General features: G+C 36.7%; 1 protein-coding gene across 1 annotated transcript in view; it reads left to right on the top strand.

The window, feature by feature from the left end:
- The window catches only part of LOC149189538 (bifunctional protein FolD 2-like), a 91,645-nt gene extending 71,557 nt beyond the window's left edge, over window positions 1–20,088 (top strand). Inside the window, exons 2-5 of the mRNA XM_089411832.1 lie at window positions 8,830–9,149; window positions 18,932–19,168; window positions 19,345–19,512; window positions 19,606–20,088. Coding sequence (XP_089267958.1) covers window positions 8,830–9,149; window positions 18,932–19,168; window positions 19,345–19,512; window positions 19,606–19,776 — 896 coding nt within the window. The 3' untranslated portion in view covers window positions 19,777–20,088. The remainder of the gene's footprint in view (window positions 1–8,829; window positions 9,150–18,931; window positions 19,169–19,344; window positions 19,513–19,605) is intronic.
- Window positions 20,089–20,497: the final 409 nt, after the last annotated feature.

The raw sequence follows: 20,497 nt of genomic DNA, 5'->3' as shown, positions 1-20,497 counted from the left end.
TTCTAGAAGATTCTCACCGTGACTTAATTAATACCTTTAATTAATCAGTTTTCCTAAGTTTAGACTTAGGATCCATTAGAAAAAGATTAATTATTTTAATTAAGTCGTCTCTATGTGGAATTTCCAGAAGCGATTTCTGGGTTTTGGAGAATACATGTATTCTAGCATCTCCACCAAATTTCGTGGCTAGAACACAACCGATGCTACAAAAACTAACATAAGAAAAGGATATACAAGGGATAATGTCCCTAAAGACTTAATAGAATAAGTCTTTGATTTCAGAGTCCTCAATTTTGGTCTTCTTTGGTGCAGCTTCATCAACTATAGCTTGGTCTCTTTTTTTCTTCTTGGTTTTTGGGTTTTCAGGACTTGTTTCTTAGTGTCCCATCTAGTGATAACATCTTCATGATCCATCTCCATATGAGTCAGAGTGCCCAAGGATCTAACTTGATTAGAAAGTCTTTATTCATCATACTCTTCATAAGATCATCATATTTAATTAAGTACCTGCAACATTTACTGACAAGTACCACCAAGCAAAATATACAAGTACGAAAGCATGAAGACAATTTCATTAATTCTATGGAATCTTTAGAGAGAAAAAAATTCCTCTGGTTTCCAGATCCAAACCTTAAGTTTCAGGATGTTACCTTTCGAAACATCAACTCTAGGGTTTGGATCTCAAATCCATTTCTACTCTCACTAAGGATAGTTATTTCTCTCTGGACTACCTACAAACCCTAGAGACCAAAGGCTAGTGTTTTTATAAGGGAACACAATATAACAGGGTTAGGGTTTTTGAATAGGGATCTCTAATTTAATATCCATCTATGGTTTATAATCCTAGATATTCAAGAATCTTCAAATATAAGACTACAAACCCTAGACTTAAAAACATAAAGCGAAACCCTAATGCATATTTATATATATAAGATAGACCTTTAAACAAAAACTTAACAAATAAACATGTTATGTTATACGTACCTTGTAGTAGCCTTACTTACCCTTTCTTGAAAGTGATTGCTTCCCAAGTTATACTTCCTTCAGTGTTGCCTTCAAGATATTCTTCACAGGATCTTTGATTTGATCTTTGTTATTTGGATTCCTTGAAGTGATGATAAATGATGTCGAAAGAGTGCTTCTTTGCACCTACACTTTCTTCATCATACTAGCCTAGGTCTGCGGTCTTTCAAGACTTCCTTCCTTCATTCAACATTTCAAGAATCCAAAACTTATTCTTTCTCCTTAAATCCTTTCTTGAACCCTTACTAAGTGATCTTCAAGTTGCATTTTTCTTCTTCTACACCTTAGCTTTGATACCATGTTAGAAAATAAAAAGTTTCTTATCTTGATAATTACTTGTGATATTAAGTTATCTTCTTTTAGTTCTTTTATGTCTTTTTTCTCCTTCTTATCATCAAACAACGACCAAAACATAAACATGAAGGTCAAGGACACATGATGTAAGCTCTCAGCCAAGGAAAACTCCTCTTCTAGGGGAAAACCCAAAAATTCTCTTCTCTTCCTTTAGAACCAAATCAAATGAGACAACCAAGACCTTTTGACTAAGACAAATACCTTTTGCAATCCACCAAGTCAGCCTCCATAGATGATTAGCCAAACTCCAAAAGTCAACTCAAGTCAAACTGCATCAGTTTAAAATATTGGCCCCCTTGCATCAAGAATTTTTGGCCCTACTGCAGTCCTACAACTTCAGCCCCCTCTAGCAGCTAAGAAACTAGCACGTGTGAAGCAAAAACAAAAGAAAAGTGGTCTTCTTCCTTCTAGGGTTTCTTCTAGGGTTCTTTCTTTGCTTTAGGGTTTCTTCTTCTTCTCTTGCCTTTTCGCACCTTTTCCTCCTTTTCAAGTTGCAGATCGAACTTGCTAATTGGAATAGCAAATGAGGCTGAGTAATTGCTTATTTATAGTGGTTCGAAGTTCCTTTTGAGGCCAACTTGTAGAAGGGTAGGCCTACTTGGTGGAGGAGGGTTTATATTACCAATTTACATCAAAATAATTTTCTTTCTTGACACACAAAGCCCAAGAAGGGTCTATTACATAATGGCAAGGACTATGACTCATGACATTAACCCTAGGAGGACTCAATCGCTGCTTTGACCTAGAAATAGAATTAAGTAAAGCATGAAACCCATGCTTATAAATAATTTGTCTTTTACAATAAATTTTCTTTTGACAAATACATTACATCACGACGCAAATACAATTATGAAGACTGATACTAGTTACATTTCTCAACAAGATCTACCCCTAAAACACTTGTAGTCCTCTGAAAATTGCTAGACGACTTCCTTCAAGGTGTAATGCCTGCCCAAACCCTAGCCATCTAGGCTAGGTGAGGGCTAATGTCTTCAGAAACTCGAATTTTGCTTGATCTTAGAGTGAAAGTACCTGCAAAACAATAAACCCTAGCTGTCCCTCTAGATCTACAAGAAAATGAGAAAATACAACCCTAATAGGCTATATATACAAAGAAAAATAATTACAAGGGTTAGAAAATTTATTTACAAATTATCTACAATATTCACAATAAATTTCAAGCTCTAATTAGCAAATCTATCTTTATTGCACAATTAAATTGAAGACAATAAAGAAAATAAGATTTTATATTAATGCAAAACAATCGTTAGATAAGTCCTGGAAGTTTAACACAATGGGCTCTTGAGTTTCCTGTCTTGGGAGTTGGCTGGTCCAACCGAAGACTTCCCCTCATGCCCAAGATTTGAATACCTTATAGTCTCTACACACTTAAGATGAAGTTATTAGATCAAAAGGGGCTAGATACACATTAAAACCTTCAAAATCTAGAGATACCTACTAGATCAATCAAGTTAGAATGCTTTTCTAAACCCAATAACTAATGCAAGATACCTGTGCAAATAGTTAATCCAACCACTGGCTAATGAAATAATAACTTGTGCAATATTATTCAGTAGAGCATTAAGAACATGATCTAGAAAACATTACCACAAGAAACAAAAGAGGAACACCATCATGAATAAACCCCCAAAGACTTTTGATTTATTATTCCAAAAGAAAGATTACATCCAACAAAGCTTGAATCAGAGCTTGCTCAAGATTTTTTGAGGAGTACATGCTACAATGAGGAGCAAAATAGCTTCCTTATATAGAAAATGAGAGCATCGAACCTCTCCAAGTGGCACTTCCTTGATCCATGGCTTGATCCTTGTCAAATTAATTTGATCTCTTGATATCTGGTGCACAAATATCCAAAAGAATTTGATTTCCTTGACTAAACTTTGACTTCTGGGTGGTTTTGGACCGCTTGAGTATCTTCAAAAAATAGAATTATCATAATTCTCGCATTTAATTAATCACCTGGTCCCAAAAATTCGATTTTACTGGAAAAATAGTCTTTTTGGCCCCAACGGATTTCTGGATTGGGGCTTCTTGCCTTGGAATTTAATTTTCTCTCATTTTAATTTTTTGATTAATTTTTGGCCAATTAATTTTCCTTGTATTTTTTATTTTTGTAGAAAATAAATAAATTGATTCAAGAGGGGATTACACATATTTTCCACCCTCAAAGTGTGTCGAAAAAATATTTTGGCGATGATGTCTAATTATGAGCTAAGTCACATGACACGAGGACACGAGATACAAAGGACACGTAAATACAAGTATTCGACAGGAGACATGGAGGACACATAAATACGAGTATTCAACATGAGTATATAAAACGTGTCCCTCGTGTCCTTTTTCCAGGGTCGCTACGTTATATATATATATATATATATATATTAAAAAATACTAAAATATTGTGTCTGATCCATATAGATATGAATCATGATGATATCTATTTAGTATTTAGTATAGAATATTTACCATTTAGTAATTTACTAGTTAGTTTATTAATTTACTACATCAATGATGTTCACAGTTCAATGTTCATTGTTCATGTTATAACTTCTGTTATTAACTTCAAACAGCTTCAATCATGTTCAAACTTCACATAAAGCAGTTTATAAATTATAAATTTATATGTGTTCAAATTTCACTGTTGACCAGAGCGTTAATTGAGCTTTCCCTCCCTTTAGACCTCAAAGGTGTAGTGAGCAGTGAGCACATGATGAGGAGCTGGGCTTTTTATTTCAACACACAATCTATACATGGTCACTGGTCATAAAATGTGGTCACTGGTGTATAATAAAGTTAAGTTCCATAGGCTATAACACAACTTATAGGAAATTTAAGTGCTCCAAACTCTTAGGAAAGCATGTGAACGCTTGTCTCCTGCATCTCCAGGTCTAGGTCGATGTGAAGTTGTGAACTATGCTCTTAATGTGAAGTTGTGAGCATTGCGCTCGAATCTAATGGAATTCCTCACACTGCACAAGAAATTTGATTTCAGCAACGAGCAATCTTGACTTCAACGACGAACAATGACAAAAAAACAAAAATAAACCATGTTGCAGGGTTTAAATGTCACTTTTCATGGGACACGTGTCCTAAGAGCCAAAAACATTAGGGCACGTTTTTGCCACGTCCAAAACACGTGTCTTGATTAGAGGACACGAAGAAAAATGTTTTCAACTCCTTTTAGGGCACGTTTCGTGTCCGACATGTGAAATACAAGACACGAGACCCTGAGGGACGTGTCCTGTGACTTAGATTATGAGTAATCATCCACCAAAAATATTCCCAGACAACACTTTTTATATCAAGATATTTTTAAATAGACATCCCATTAGAAGGAGAATTTACAATAGACACATGACCTCGTAGACTCCACCAAATTTTGTAACGCAAGATAGATTATCTAGTATGATATAGACTCGATAACACTAGGACTCACCTAAGACCTTACCATCGAGCCCCACTCTAGCTTTGGTGGATCCGTGGGAGAAAAAATCTAAAAATTATTTGGGTTCGGAAACACGAGTAATTGTCAGAGGGTAAAAAACTCCGTAGAGTGAAACTCTTTGCTAAGAGTCAAAGGCTTACCTATATGTTTTTACATGGCTTCATAGTCATACTAGAATCATGTTTACAATGAAGGCCCATAGAGCTGCAGAATTTGGGATTACAATGACATATTGGATGTTGCATGATGATGATGACTTTGCAAATTTTTATCCACTGACATGTACTCTACTTCTTGGGAAAGTTGACACACATGTGGTCAACAAGATGCACAAATGCATGGAACCAAAATGCCAACCCAAAAATCTGCAATTAAAATAAAAAAACAACACTACATAAGTGCTCTAGAGAGAGAAAGATGCCCAAGCATGACCATGCGACACATGAGATGCACAAATGCACATCAAAGAGAAAATATGCCAACCATGTGAGAGTCAAAGATGTAGGGCCCATAGGTTTAAAACACTTGTATTAGGGAGCCTTAGCTCAACGATAAAAAAATATGATTGATAATTGAGATTTGTGTATTTGTACACAAGTGCTCTAGAGAGAGAAAGATGCCCAAGCATGACCATGCGACACATGAGATGTATAAATGCACATCAAAGAGAAAATAATAATTATGCCCCACCATGAGAGAGTCAAAGATCTAGGGTCCACTGGTTTAAAACGCTTCTATTAGAGAGCCCTAGCTCAATGATAAAAAAAATATGATATCTAAATGAGATTTGAGTTGTGTATTTGTACACAACCCATGTAGGACGTCCTTCCAAGAGTGGTCATGGGCCCCACATAAATAGGATACACTTCCCAAGAAGGTTATTGAGCATTCATATCAAAGTTGACTAGGCTGGCCTTAATCATTACCCAGTATTACAATAAGTGATGACCTTAGCAATATTTAGTTCTTAACCAAATGCATTACTGACATAATATGAGATGGTTGTGGCCATATTTGAAGATTACACCATTAGTTTCAACAAGATCCTGGATGTCAATATGAAAATATTACAAATATAAATATTGGAAATTATTGTTTTAGAAATTGAAGTTATTATTCACATTGAGGGGAAGACTTAGAAATAGGAGCAACTGGACACCCAGATGGAGAGGTAGCAGAAAGACATGTGGGATCTAGTAGGCCCCCAGCTGAGGGCATAATATGCACCCTAGAAGTGTCTGGTGAAGCTTGCTATCAGCATTGTTCCTTAAGTATTTTGATACCGGACTTGATGTTTTGATTTCTATGATTCCTCCTTGCCCTTGAAGTGTGGTGGCGAATTGAGGTGTGCTCCTCCAAGCTGCTCCTAAAGTTTAAAGTGTATTAAAAACAGCTCTAAGTTGTGTAATCTAAATTCTGCAATAGATAAGCACATCTCTCTTACCTGCATTTAGGATATTAGTGAATAAATGAAATTAATATTGTATCTATGAAATTGGATAATACTTGAAATGAATAAAATGGCTTGGTTTATAATGTGTCCATTGTAACAATTTTACCTCGTGTGAAGATGTCCAGATTCCAAACCTTGAACACACCCAATTCTGGGCCAATACTTATCTTGGAAACTAGTGATATAGTTATATAGTATATACCATGATTGAATATTATTAGGTACGGCCCAAATGCATAAGATACTAATAAATTTATAAAAATGATTTAGTTATCATATCCTCTTAAGAAAAGAGAGGTGATGTCAACATAAGTAAAGCAAAGTACAACTGAGGACAGTTGTGATGTAAGAGGGGGAGAATGTTATGTCCCTAAACAGTGACAGGTGAAGGTCACCAATTGAGGGGGAGAATGTTACGTCCCTAAATAGTGACAGGTGAAGGTCACCAATTGTGAATATAATTTTCTAGATATTTTAATATGATGATTAACATGAATATGGTTTTAATTAGTACGAGAGCTTTCATGTTTTGCTGTACCCTAAGGGCTCAACTTAGACAGTATCATATATAATTATGAAGCCAATCATATCAAAACATGTAAGTTCAATAATGCATTTATAATTTTATTATGTTCAGGTAAAGCCTAAAGTGTCTATATCTATGAATAATTTTCTCAATTGGGCTTTAATACCCATTAATTAGCCTGTCAACACCATATAAAGCGGGTTTGATGGGAGGTTTTGTGGTTTACTTAAACCAAGTAAATGTGTTATGGTGACTTCAGATGTATGATGGCTCTCCCGTATGCTATATAAAGTCTATTTTTACGATGTTAATAATAGGGGGTTGTTTTAATCCATACATACACACATACATTCAACATATATAAATATGAATGGGGAAAAATAGTTACTAACGATCAATTGAAAACTCTCCTGTTTCAGTCTTCTTTGGCCTGTCAGAGGTAAGGTGTAATGTTGCAAGACAATTTTACCCTAGGGTTTCTTTAAGAAGCTAGTTTTCTTTTCAACAAATTTCTTTCCTACTTATAAGATAAACAATCATTCCAGCACTGAACATAGCTTTCAATATCAATAATGCAATTCAACCATTCAAATAATAGTAAATACAGTAGTATTAAAATGATACGTATTCAACAGTCACTGAGTTCCAATGTTAATCCCACAGTTCTTAACTATTCTGAACAGAACTTAACAATTTCTACAGATCCGACTACACTATATTAATCTGACCAGTGAGAAGGGTTATCTATCAGTAGAACGAAACCCTCGCTCTGTTACAAGGCTTGTCTGAGATGTGGCTGAGAAAACGAGGTAGTTCTGTTCCTGATCCGTGTTTCAGCTGCCCAGAATTCCAAAAATAGTCAAATACCCATCACAAACTCCTGTGAATGTTCCAGGCACTGCAGCCCTGCTTCTGTTACTTAATAGAGGTCTCGGATCCACCTGGAAGGGCTTACTCCTTCGGCACCCTCAGAAATACACAAAATGGTCTGCTGTCCACTGATTTTGCCACCCGAATTGAATGTTTGACTTCAATACGGTTCGACCTTCTATTTCTGCTACAGACTTCCTTCGCAAGGGTTTTCAAGCCTCAGGAACTTCATTCTGTTCACTTCAGGACTCAGCTTCCAGGAGTAACACCTACTTTAGATGCTTTCCACAGAACTTCGTTTCCGTTCAAAAGTTAATGACAGAGAAAATCCGCCCAGCTTTTGGAGATTTAGCTTGCTTTGCCACCATACTATACTGCTCCTCAGTTAGAAGATACGCTGTGCCAGAACAAGTAGAGAAAATAAAAAGAAATAGGGTGGAATCTTTCACCACTGAAATTAGTTGAAGGAAGGGGTCTTGAAAGTTAAAACCCTCAGAGCCCCAGCTCAAGAAATCAGATGATTTGATCCACAATTGTTGTTTATGATTTGATCTCAACTCCTCTCTATTTATAGATTCCTCCATGGGCTTCAATATGTGAGGGGTTGTGGGTGCAACCCGTAGTTTTGGGTTCTTATGTCTCAGCTGACCCAACTTTCGCCCCAAATTGGGAAAAATTGGGTTTTTACCCCTTTCAAGACTATAGCCTATGGGATCAGATAGGCTGTTTCGTCCCTCCTTAACCTTTAATTTGAAGAGGACATTACATAGGGTAGGTCATGGAAGTGAAAAGTGAGAGCGGAAGCCAAGGTCCAATTGGATATGTGTATATTAAGAAATTAAATGTATATGCAACTTATGACCAGCTGCTATGATTTCTTTTGGGTATACATATTGGGTATACATATTGCTAGTCTCTTTATGGTCTCTAAACCTTCTATATTTGTCTAAAAAAACCTTTTGCCTGTTTGTGTTACAAGTTAGTAAGATACTGGATTACTACACATGTTTGACTTTTCCACTGTTGCATAAAAAAAAGTCTTTGTGACATTTTTGATTCCATCATTTGCTGTGAATGTATATTTTTTCTGTTGTCTAATTCCTAGATTAATATCCGGACACAATGTGTATTTTTCAGTAGCTGTGGAGCCCATAGCAGCAGTTATTGATGGAAAAGCAATTGCACAGGAAATAAGAAGAGAAATTGCAGGTGAAGTGTCCAGGATGAGGGATGCTGTGGGAAAGGTTCCTGGTTTAGCTGTGGTGCTCGTTGGAGCCAGGAAGGATTCTGAGACTTATGTTCGCAGCAAGAAGAAAGCTTGTGAGGAAGTTGGTATTAAGTCCCTTGGGATTGACTTGCCTGAAGAATCTAGTGAAGATGAAGTTTTAAGGGCTGTTATGATGTTTAATGATGATCCCTCTGTTCATGGTGTTCTTATACAACTGCCTCTTCCACGGGTAATTTCTTACAGCTTGCAAATTGGTGTTGATCATTAGGTAAAGCCACAAGCTTAATTTTGTTAGTTGCATTTTTGTTCATCAGTATAAACATAATCCATTCAATATGACGTATGTTTTAAATTTAGTTGGGGGGTTTCAGAATTATATTTTGGTAGATCATGAATAGACAGATGATCCTCTACTGCACAGGACTGCTTAAATTCAAGTGTTGGAGTTGCATTTCTGGTTTTGCATTAGAGTTCCAATGTTAGGCTCCAATATTTTATTTGGTGACTAACATTAACATTACAGGAAAGGGATACTTTGTAATTTGCTTCCCCTCATAGAGATATAAAATGCTGCTTTCAAGTGGAATTTGATTGTTCAAACTTCTCCAGTAAAATAAGATATCTTATCAATATATGGGGATGACCATAAACTCTAAAGTGTTCAATGAGTTTGTTAAATAATAAGCATCAGGGAATTCAAAGTAAATAAGAAATGCCATAAAAGTAGTGCAACAATAATTATCAGAATGAAATTTATATTAATGTTTATGAGAGACCAACATAGATGAAAGGGACAAGAGAATGAGTACAGCAAGTATTTAAAGCATATACATCAAAAAGGAAATGAAGGCAGGGGGGGTTGGTGTGGGGGTTGCATGAACACCTCTAAGAGTAGACAAAATGAGTATAGAAGAAAAACATAAAGCACTTGCATAAAGGGGTTAAACCAAAGGTAAACCTTAGAAGAAGAGTCTGCAAGGTGGCTTAGTCCTAAATATAGGCAGCTGTTTTTAAAGGAGGGGGGAACTACCTCCACCTGCCATCTGATTCAGTAGTGCTGATGCCAACAGTAAGTCTTTGCCAAACGATGTTATTTGATGAGTGGCCTGGAATGATAGAGCCCTGGGAGTAATCCTAGGGAGCATCAGAATGCTCTTGCTTGTGATCAAGATAGTAGGAGAAGTGGGAGCACTCCTAATAAGCTAACAATACATCTCTGGGCTGTTGTTTTATAGTGATGATGTTGATGAGTGCGTCTGATCCTTTAGAAATATTAAGGCCCTAAAAATATGGAGACATGCAAATTAGAGATGCAGAGAGGATCAATCATCATATATGCCATCTACAACTGTAGATTCGACCAAATTTTTGTGGATGGTATCTACCATTGCATAGAAGGGAAGTTTGGTTGCTTCTAAGCGAGGGGTGGTCATTATTGTAGAAATTCTGCAAATTCTCTACAAAGCTACCTCTGAGATCTATTGAGAAAATCTGACTGTAGATTAACTCGATAATGCAATATACGAAAGCAAAATACTATAATCTACTTCTACTATCAAACTTGCGGAAGTTTAAAGATTGAGCTGAACCAAAGCTGAGCACATATAACCATAAGACGAAGAATCAATGCACATGAAACACAGAAAATACTCAGGGGAAAGCCTCAGCTAAAAACCCCGCTATCTGTATTATCATACAAGGTGGAAATACATTAGAATTATACAAAGCCTTAGCTCTCACAGCTAGCCAGCTCTCAGTACAATCCTCCTGGATGCTCACAGGCAAACAAGGCTTCTCACAAACCTTCTCCTCTGCCCTCCAAGCCTCCTATTTCCTTGCGTTGTTTCTCCTGGGTGATCCTACTATTACCAAGTGTAACATTGATCACTCACACTGATCTCACACCCTGTAAAACTGCGCAATCCTCAAGGAACCTTGTTCCTTCTGCATGGATGAGTTTCCTTTATAGGAAAATTCCTCCAACTGATAGTACAATGTCCCTGTCTTTAATCTCAACTGGGTCTTTGTCTGAACTGACATGCATGAGTTATTTATGAGAGAATCTTCAGTTATCTGGAGTACACTAGTTTCATGCATGCATGCATTAACTGACTGAACTCACAATTAGTTCCACAAACTGTTTGGAACTAATCTAATTGGACATAACTCAGTGAACTGAGCTAACTAACTACAAGTCAAATGCAACTCATCCTTATCTCCTTAATTAAGGGATAACTTCATCAATCAAAGGGATAACTGTTGCATGACTTCACAAAAACTTCATGTTTGAATTTCTCCAACTAATTAAATCAAGATGAATTAATTAATTATTTTTCAAATAGCTGGTGAGACTAAATTTGAATTTTAATTCTCAATTTTAATTCAAGGACAAATTAAAATTGGAATATTTTGAATGCTATTTGAAGCATTTCTTGTTACTATTTTCAACACTTCTTCTCAACAAGAAAGGAATTCAACTCAATTTCGATCCTGAACCTTTGGAATGTTCTGCATGCAACACTTCTCTCAAGTGTTGTTGCTCCAGCAACTCTAGAAACAAAAAAATATCCAACCTGAATCAGAATGATGCCTTTGTCATCAAGGTCTCTGACTGCTATTACCTCTATCGACTGAAAACTTTGCGCTTCTGTTGACTCAGCCTTTCTGCACTGTTGTCAATCCTTCTCTACGGTCTTCAGTATCTGACTGCTCTAGCCTCTGTCACTTTGATCTCTGACTGCATCAATCCCACTGATTCCTCCTGCTACTCTGCACTTTGGGCTCTCGTAGCAAGGTATGATCCATAAGATAAAACCTCTCAATAGACCCTGCCCAATTTCAACCTTCTTGGGACTATCACTTCACATCGCCCCACCTCACACCTGGAGGTATGGCTGCATGTGATCCCTCTGCCCACTTGGCTCGAAATTTCGCCCTACTTGAGGTCTTTGCATGAGTGGATGCCTCCACTCGGTCTCCTCTCAGCATCTCCAATTGTGGCTCCTCCACAATTGTCTGAGTCTTCTTCTGTGGCTGCATGTTGAGCGGTAATTTATTTTCCCTCTCAACCACCAAGTATCTAACCTTTGCCTTGCTCCTCAAGGCTTTGCATGCATCTTGAACCTCAAGAGCATACAGGTTCTTGACTCGTAAACCGATCTGCTTCACCTGTCTCGTGGTGATGTGTCTAAGGAAAACCTTTCCCGTATTGAAGACAACATCGTAGCCTTTGTCCTCCAACATCGCTATCGATACCAAGTTCTTCTTCAGTCCAAGCACATACTTGACATCTGTCAAATTGATAGAAGCTCCATGCTCCCTTTGAAAAGCAACCGTGCCTACTCCTGAAACACTATACCTTTCATTGTCACCCATCTCTATGAGTATCTTGAGGTCTCTCTCCTCCAAGGTACTGAATAAACTTTTATCGCCGGTCATGTGGAATGAGGCTCCACTGTCTAGAAACCAACCACAACCCATCATCGATGAAACCATGCATGCGATGAGGGTAAAATCCAATTTGAACTGAGAGGCCAATACCTCACCTTCAGATCCTTATGAGTATCCCTTCTTGGACTTCTTCGATGGACAATTAGTTGCATAATGGCCCACCTCATGACGATTAAAGCATCTCACTTTAGATTTGTCAATCTTCTTCCCACCATGGGAAGAACTCGATTTGGAATGGAAGCCTTCCCTTTCCCTTTCCCCACCTTACTAGCTAAGGCTAGATTTTTTTCATCATCATGCTTAGATGAAGAACCATCTCTGGTGCTTCTCCTGATCTCCTCCTGCATTAGATCTGACCACAGTCGTTCTCAATCCAGCAATTTCTCTCTTCCATTCACAGAGTCCTGGTAGCTATGCCAACTCTTTGGAAGACCGAGGAGAGCAAGACTCACCATATCATCATCGGTTGTCGTTATTCCTACACTTCTAAGCTCATCTCTGCAGGTGGTGAGCTTGTTTAGATATGTAGAAATAGTGTTGCCCTTTTCACACTTGATTTTCTAAAGCTTGTCCGTGAGCGCCAACTTTCTCTAGTCGTTGCTGTTCTGATATAGGTCCTTCAATGTCTTCCACATTGAAAATGGAGTCTCCTTCCCATGGAGACTTGAGGCAATATGGTTTCGAACTCCCTCCAGAAGAATCCTCCTTGCTCTCACCACACATTTCTTCCATTCCGCCAATTCTTGGGCATTAGCTACTGCGGGCTTGGGGACTTCTTGATCAATGAAGTCCTTCAAACCATTGTTTTCTAATACCGCTTTCATGCGATCCTTCCATGCTATATAATTCGAGCTGCCATCCAGGGCATACTCAAGTCTCAAGCCATTGAATGCCATTGGTGAACTTTGAGATGTGATAAGAAATCAATTTTGTACCTGCAATCAAGAACTTCAAACTTCGAACTTCTCCCTTCTTTGTATACTGTTCTTCGCTTTGATCACCTTTGCTCTGATACCATGTAGAAATTTTGCAGATTCTCTACAAATCTACCTCTGAGATCTATGTAGAAAATCTGACTGTAGATTAACTCAATAATGCAATATACCAAAGCAAAATATTATAATCTACTTCTACTATCAAACTTGCAGAAGCTTAAAGATCGAGCTGAATCAACGCTGAACACATATAACCATAAGAAGAAGAATCAATGCACATGAAACACAAAAAATACTCAGGGGGAAGCCTCAACTAAAAACCTTGCTATTTGTATTATCATACAAGGTGGAAATACATCAGAATTATATAAAGCCTTAGCTCTCACAGCTAGCCAGCTCTCAGTACAATCCTCCTGGATGCTCATAGGCAAACAAGGCTTCTCACAAACCTTCTCCTCTTCCCTCCAAGCCTCCTATTTCCTTGCGTTGTTTCTCCTAAGTGATCCTACTGTTACCAAGTGTGACACTGATCACTCACACTGATCTCACACCCTGTAAAACTGCACAATCCTCAAGGAACCTTGTTCCTTCTGCATGGATGAGTTTCATTTATAGGAAAATACCTCCAACTGATAGTACAATGTCCCTGTCTTTAATCTCAATTGGGTCTTTGTCTGCATTGACATGCATGAGTTATTTAAGAAAAAATCTTCAGTTATCTGGAGTACACTAGTTACATGCATGCATGCATTAATTGACTGAACTCACAATTAGTTCCATAAACTGTTTGGAACTAATCGAACTGGACATAACTCAGTTAACTGAGCTAACTACTTACAACCTATGTCACAGGGTTCGGCGAACCTGAAGCTTCAGGTTCGAAATTCGCCGAACCCGAAATTTTTTTTTCAAGTTCGTTCAGGTTCGCCGAACCTGAAAGGCGAACCTTAAGGCGAACCTGAACGAACCCGAACCCATCGAACCTAAACGAACTTGTTCGAACCTGAAAAATTCGAACCTCAAAAATCGAAACTAAAAAACGAACCTGAACGGATCAACGCGAATTTCAAGGGTTTTTTTGAGGTTCGATGGTTTTTTTTTGGCGGTTTTAGTTCCCTGTTTATGATAAAACCTTGGGCCACAAACTGGTTTTATTCATTGCTTCCCGCCGAGTGGTTTCAGCCTTCAGGTTTGATTTGTTATTGCTGTGAGCCTGCTGCCTGTGAGTCGTGAGTGTGACTGTGAATCGTGCGTGATTCTGAGAGTGTGGTGACTGGTCTTGCTGCGGCCGGGATCGTGAGTCGTGACTCGTAAAGTGCGTCGTGGTCGTGGTCCGATCAATATTCTTGAAAAAAAACACAACGTAATTTTCATGTGTGAAAAGAACTTCTTTCCTTACTGCAATCATATCTGGAAGAGAACATGGCAAACATGTGAAGTGACATCCACTAAATACATGTTCTTCATTCGAGTTTTGCCCACAAAAAGAAACTCTTTCTGTGTGTTGTAATTCAAGCGAAAAACAACACCGGGCTGGTATGGAATGCACGCGTAGTCATAATGGTTAATTGAAGATTTGGGAAAAAAATATAAATTTATGATTATACAAATAATTTTTTTTATAATATAAATATTTTATTTCAATAAACATTAATAAATTATAATAAATATCAAAACATTTATTTTATAAAACATATTTTACCACTTCAATATTAAACCAAAAAAAAATTAAATTTAAATTCACAAATACAATCTCACCCAGGTTACTTGTGAGCCTAGTATTGCTGAACAACCATTACAAATTAATAGAAAAGAAATATAATATCTAACCTAAAATATTATTAATAATCATGGTTAAGAATGATTACATTATTTCATTTATGTCTTAAATATATAGAAAAAAATATAATATAATATCTAAAATATTATTAATAATCATGATTAAGAATGATTACATTATTTTATTTATGTGATAAATGTATTTATTTATGTGATAAAGAATTCAGAAAAATCTTTCTACTAGAAAAATATATAGAGAAAAAGATATCAGTTTATGAAAAATGGGTGAAGAAGAAAAAACAACAAAGTAAGAAATGGATACTAATCATCTTTGAGTTTCATATCATGTAGATAATAACTACAAATAATATTGTAGGTTTATTAATGTTTATTAAATCTTTAACATTCCTATAATACTTATTATTGAAATCCCAATTTAATAATTACAATATTAAATCTTTATCCTTTTTATCATATTTATTATTATTGAAATCTCATTTTTAATTACTTTGTTAAGAAGAAAGAAATAATCATTTAGTAAATAATTTTAACTGGGTGGAAAGAAATTTATGTTACAATTATGTATATTATATTAAATTTTTTATATTGAAAAATATGTATCGTCGAACCTAATGCCGAACCTCATTCGAACCTGATCGGAAAATTCGAATTCGAATCGAACTTAATCGTTGTCGAACTCGAACTCGAACTCGAACCGTGTGACATAGCTTACAACTCAAATACAACTCTACCTTATCTCCTTAATTAAGGGATAACTTCCTCAATCAAAGGGATAACTGTTGCATGACTTCACAAAGACTTCATGTTTGAATTTTTCCAACTAATTAACTCAGGATGAATTAATTAATTATTTTTCAAACCACTGGTGAGACTAAATTCGAATTTTAATTCTCAATTTTAATTCAAAGACAAATTAAAATTGGAATATTATGAATGCTATTTTTATCATTTCTTGTTGCTATTTTCAACAGTTATCATCTATTTAGCAATTCTCACGCCAATTTTGGTTGATCCCATTTTGTAATTGCTAGTAATAATAAATATACATACCGTTTCATTGGATAGGCTGTACTTTGAATCATGCACAGTTTTTAGTATGTTGGAGGTTGTGCATCCAACTTCTACCTGTTACAAGTCTTTTGGCAATGTCTAATTCCTAATTGCAATAAAAGGTTATTTTTGACTAACGAAATTGCTGGTCAAAAGAATGACGGGATAGTTGTGGTTTGTTTGTTCTCTACGATATATTTGTTATATTCCTATTAGTCTATATTATATGTTCAACAAGTTTTTGCAATTAGAAGAACTATATCTGGTTGACTTTCCTCCCCTGCACCTGATTCATTCTGGATCTGGGGATCTTTGAAATTGTTGTGGGTTTGCCACAGATTGGTTGTATCCGTTTTCTTGTGATAGGTTCATCTTAAAGTAAGAAACCTACTATTAAAGATAATATCATATAATTTTCTGAATGTCCACAAGTGAGAAAAATAATAGGTCAATGGAATTAGAAAAGAGAGCAATTCGAAACATAACATGGGAGTGCCAAGGATACTCCTGAAAGCTAAAAGTTAAAAGAGATACAAGTGAAAATGAACGAAAACTGAAAAGTGAATAAGAAAGTGTAAATTCTAAAAACAGAGAAGCACTATTCAAACACTAGAATTAGAGGTAGATGTGGAAGAGGGAGCACAGCCATCTCCGTCAGACCCATCTCCATCAATCTCTGTGAAAGGATCAAAACAAAGCCTGATATTCTCGTTATTTGGGAAATTCGTAGAGAAATTTGGTATTTACTTTATCCATTTAACCAAAATATAACGTAGGTTACAATTGTATTGAAAATGTTGTTGGATTCCTTCGCTGATGATCTGACATCCAAAGTGTGGAGGGTGGGTATGAAAAATGTTAAGGAAAGCTTTGGCTGTTGTTAAACTGTGATCGCTACCTTCTTTGTTTTCTGTTCCATCTAAATTCTGGAAACATTTGTTTGTACATGTAACACATTGCTTAATGGTGTTAAATTGTCACTGAAAAGTAGGATTGTTGTAGGTTTTTAGTATGAAAATATCAATTGACATCTGGCAGACACGTATTTACCCATATTTGCTGCTGGGCGATTTTCCCATGCATTTATTGAATGCTATACTTATTTGATTTATATATTCCTGTTAGGTATTATAAATGATATTTTCTTGTACACGGGTTGGGAAACTGCTGTTTCTTTGACTGTTTGAGGCAGTGGGGATGCAAGAGAGTTGAGGAGATTGCAGGGTCTATAAGGGTCTTCCAATAAGGGCCTTCTATATGCAGTAGGTTTGTTCTATTTTTTAATGCTGTAGCTTTGTGAGATTCACACACACACAAGCGTGGACAGGAATTTGCATAATTAATAAGAAAAAATGGATTCATTGATTAGATGATGCAATGTCTCATTAAATAGTAGGAGGCATTGCTACTTTAAATGCCCCATTATTACATCACTTTATTTGGGAGCATTTATTATTTGTTTACTTCCTAATACATCTAAGTTCTAAATATAACCATTATCTCGAACAAATTTTGCAAGGGCCATTTTTTACCATCTCTAGTATAATGATCAACTGCCAACTCTAGATTTCTAATTCACTCTGTTTTTCTGGAGTTATGATTTATTTATCCATATAACATGGCTATGAGAAGCTACCTAATGTACAAGCACAAGACAACCAACACGGATGACAAGAGGCTTCCTAAGACTGCTTCAAACACAAGTCAAAGCCACCTGTGGTTTAAGAGAGTTAGCATAATGTAGAGTCTTGGCTAAATCATTTGGGAATAGAGGAGGTCAATCTGCAAAATATTGACACCATTAAAAATACTATCTCATCTATAAAGTTAAGAACAAATTGTGGCTTGATAAAGAATTAGAGGATAAGAAAAAATTAAGATACTATAAAGAAGTCATTAACCCTAATTTAGAAGACCCAAGTGTCTCTCTGTTATAAGTAGCATAAAGAAGAAAATCAACATTGTTAAAATGAGAACAAACTCTCATTGGCTGCATCGTGAAACAGGGTGCTGGACAATTCCTAAAAATGTCGTGGGATGAATGGATTTGTCATCTTTGTGATAATAAGAAAGTGGTGGATGAAAATCGCTCTCTTAGAATGTTCTATGTACACCCACATTAGACCTCGATTTCAAAATGTTTGTAACAATACCACCTTCCTAACCTTTTAACTCATCAAAACAATGGAGATCTAGAAAAGCTTCTCTCCATTCTTTTCGAGCATAGAAATAAAATTCAAAAGCGAACCAATTAATTCCTTACCTTTTTTTCTATTTAGAAGGCCTGATAGACCAACATTGGTCTTGGTGGACATTAACAATTATCATCATCACATATAACATATTTCTTTAAGTCACTAATATTGGCACGGCAAAGCTGGTTTGTTTTGTGTTTCTAGTATGAAAATATCAATTATCTGGCAGTCAGTTCTACAAATGTTTGCTGCTCTTATTTTTCCATTATTTTGTTGAATGGCGTACATTCTTTGATTTAATTTTCCTATTCTGTATTAGAAATGATCATTACTTGTAAAGGGTTGCAAAACTGCTGTATCTCTGACTGGTCTCAGGCAATGGGCATGCAAAAGAGTTCAGTACATAGCATGCTATATGAGGGTCTGACATAGACAGTAGGTTTGATCTTATCTTTTTCGATGGTGTAACTTTGGCAAGGAACATTTTATTTCCATCTCTTCATATTATGATCAATTACGGACTTTAGTGTTTTAATTGATTTTGTTTTTATGGACTTGTGACTTCTTGGCTTGTTGGACAGCACATCTGTGAGGAAAATATTTTGAATGCTGTTAGCATAGAGAAGGATGTTGATGGCTTCCATCCTTTGAACATAGGGCGGCTTGCCATGCAAGGGAGAGAACCTTTATTTGTCCCTTGTACACCAAAAGGATGCATAGAGTTGCTAATTCGATCTGGTATTGATATAGTGGGAAAAAAGGCTGTTGTGCTAGGCCGTAGCAATATTGTTGGAGCACCTGCTGCTATGCTTTTGCAGGTGAGTTAATTTTGTGAATGCAACATATCATTGTTTTATGATAACAGCAACTGTTTCTTACTACGGAAAGAAATGTGTTTTGTTTGATTCACACATGGCTACTGTGCCTATGAGTCTTCTCTTTGTATGAACGTCTACTTTTAGATATCCTAGTCTAAATGTTGCTGGCTTGGCAGAGGCACAATGCAACTGTTACTATTGTGCATTCTTACACCAAAAATGCTGAAGATATTACTCGGGAAGCAGATATTGTCATTTCTGCTGCAGGTGTGGCAAACTTGGTTCGTGGTGACTGGTTGAAGCCTGGTGCTGTGGTAATTGATGTTGGCATAAATCCAGTCGAGGTATGCAATATTTTGATAATCTCTTCTTAACGTTGGTTTTGTGAGATGGTTTTCATTGAAGAACTCAAACTAGAGATGACTGTATTTTGGCAGGATCCCAACAGTAAAAGAGGTTACCAATTAGTTGGTGATGTTTGCTATGAAGAGGCTTCAAGAGTAGTCTCCGCAATTACTCCTGTGCCTGGTGGGGTTGGTCCAATGACCATTGCAATGCTTCTATCCAATACTCTAGAATCGGCGAAACGAGCATATGGCCTCACTTAAAAGTTTGGGGTATGATCTAGCCCTGTAACAAGGGAGTTTGGATTTCAATTTTTCCAAAATTCTTCCATTGTTCAAGAATGATTTAGAGCTACAGTCCATTAGAATTACAGCCTAAATATTTGCCGGGAGATGTTCTTTATGCAGCTTGAGGTCAACTCCTCCATGAAAACACTTCAGCTCACATATTTCTTGTGTCTGGAGCAGCAACACGTGCAATATGTTTCTTGCATCGCTCGAAGGCAAAAAGTTCAAAGCACTTTTTTTTCTTTGCTCTCTTGTATGCGTGCTTATGGGAGTTTCACAAGTTTCTTATGGTGTGGATATGATTCTCTTATAAATAGTTTTTGATCAGTGGAGCTAACAGAAGTTAATTTTTGAGATACCTGCTTGAGAACCTGACATTGGCTCGAATGTGAGGAAAACAGTCTCTCTACAATTTAGAAACTTTGAGTGTTGACTACTGAGAAAAAGTATTATTCGATTATAGTTTTTCAATTATTATGGTGGCAAATTCCATTCGAGAAGCGGTCCTTGCAGCACTTTCTGGGCAGCAGCAGCTCTCATTGAGTGGTTCGTTCTGCTGTAAGCGGAAACCGCCATGGATGGCTTGGGTGGAGCTCTTCTGAGAGTTTTAAGAACAGTCGAACTATTGGCCATCACTGCAGCATCCGGTGATAGCCCTTCCATTGCTGTCCTCATTTTGGATCACATCCATACGAAA

Source organism: Pinus tabuliformis, chromosome 3_1, assembly GCF_031772625.1.
Source record: "Pinus tabuliformis cultivar Carrire ecotype Pingquan chromosome 3_1, CPIR1, whole genome shotgun sequence".
Classification (NCBI taxonomy): domain Eukaryota; kingdom Viridiplantae; phylum Streptophyta; class Pinopsida; order Pinales; family Pinaceae; genus Pinus; species Pinus tabuliformis.
The sequence above is the reverse complement of the archived record's forward strand: the minus strand, read 5'-3'. Positions and strand labels throughout refer to the sequence as shown.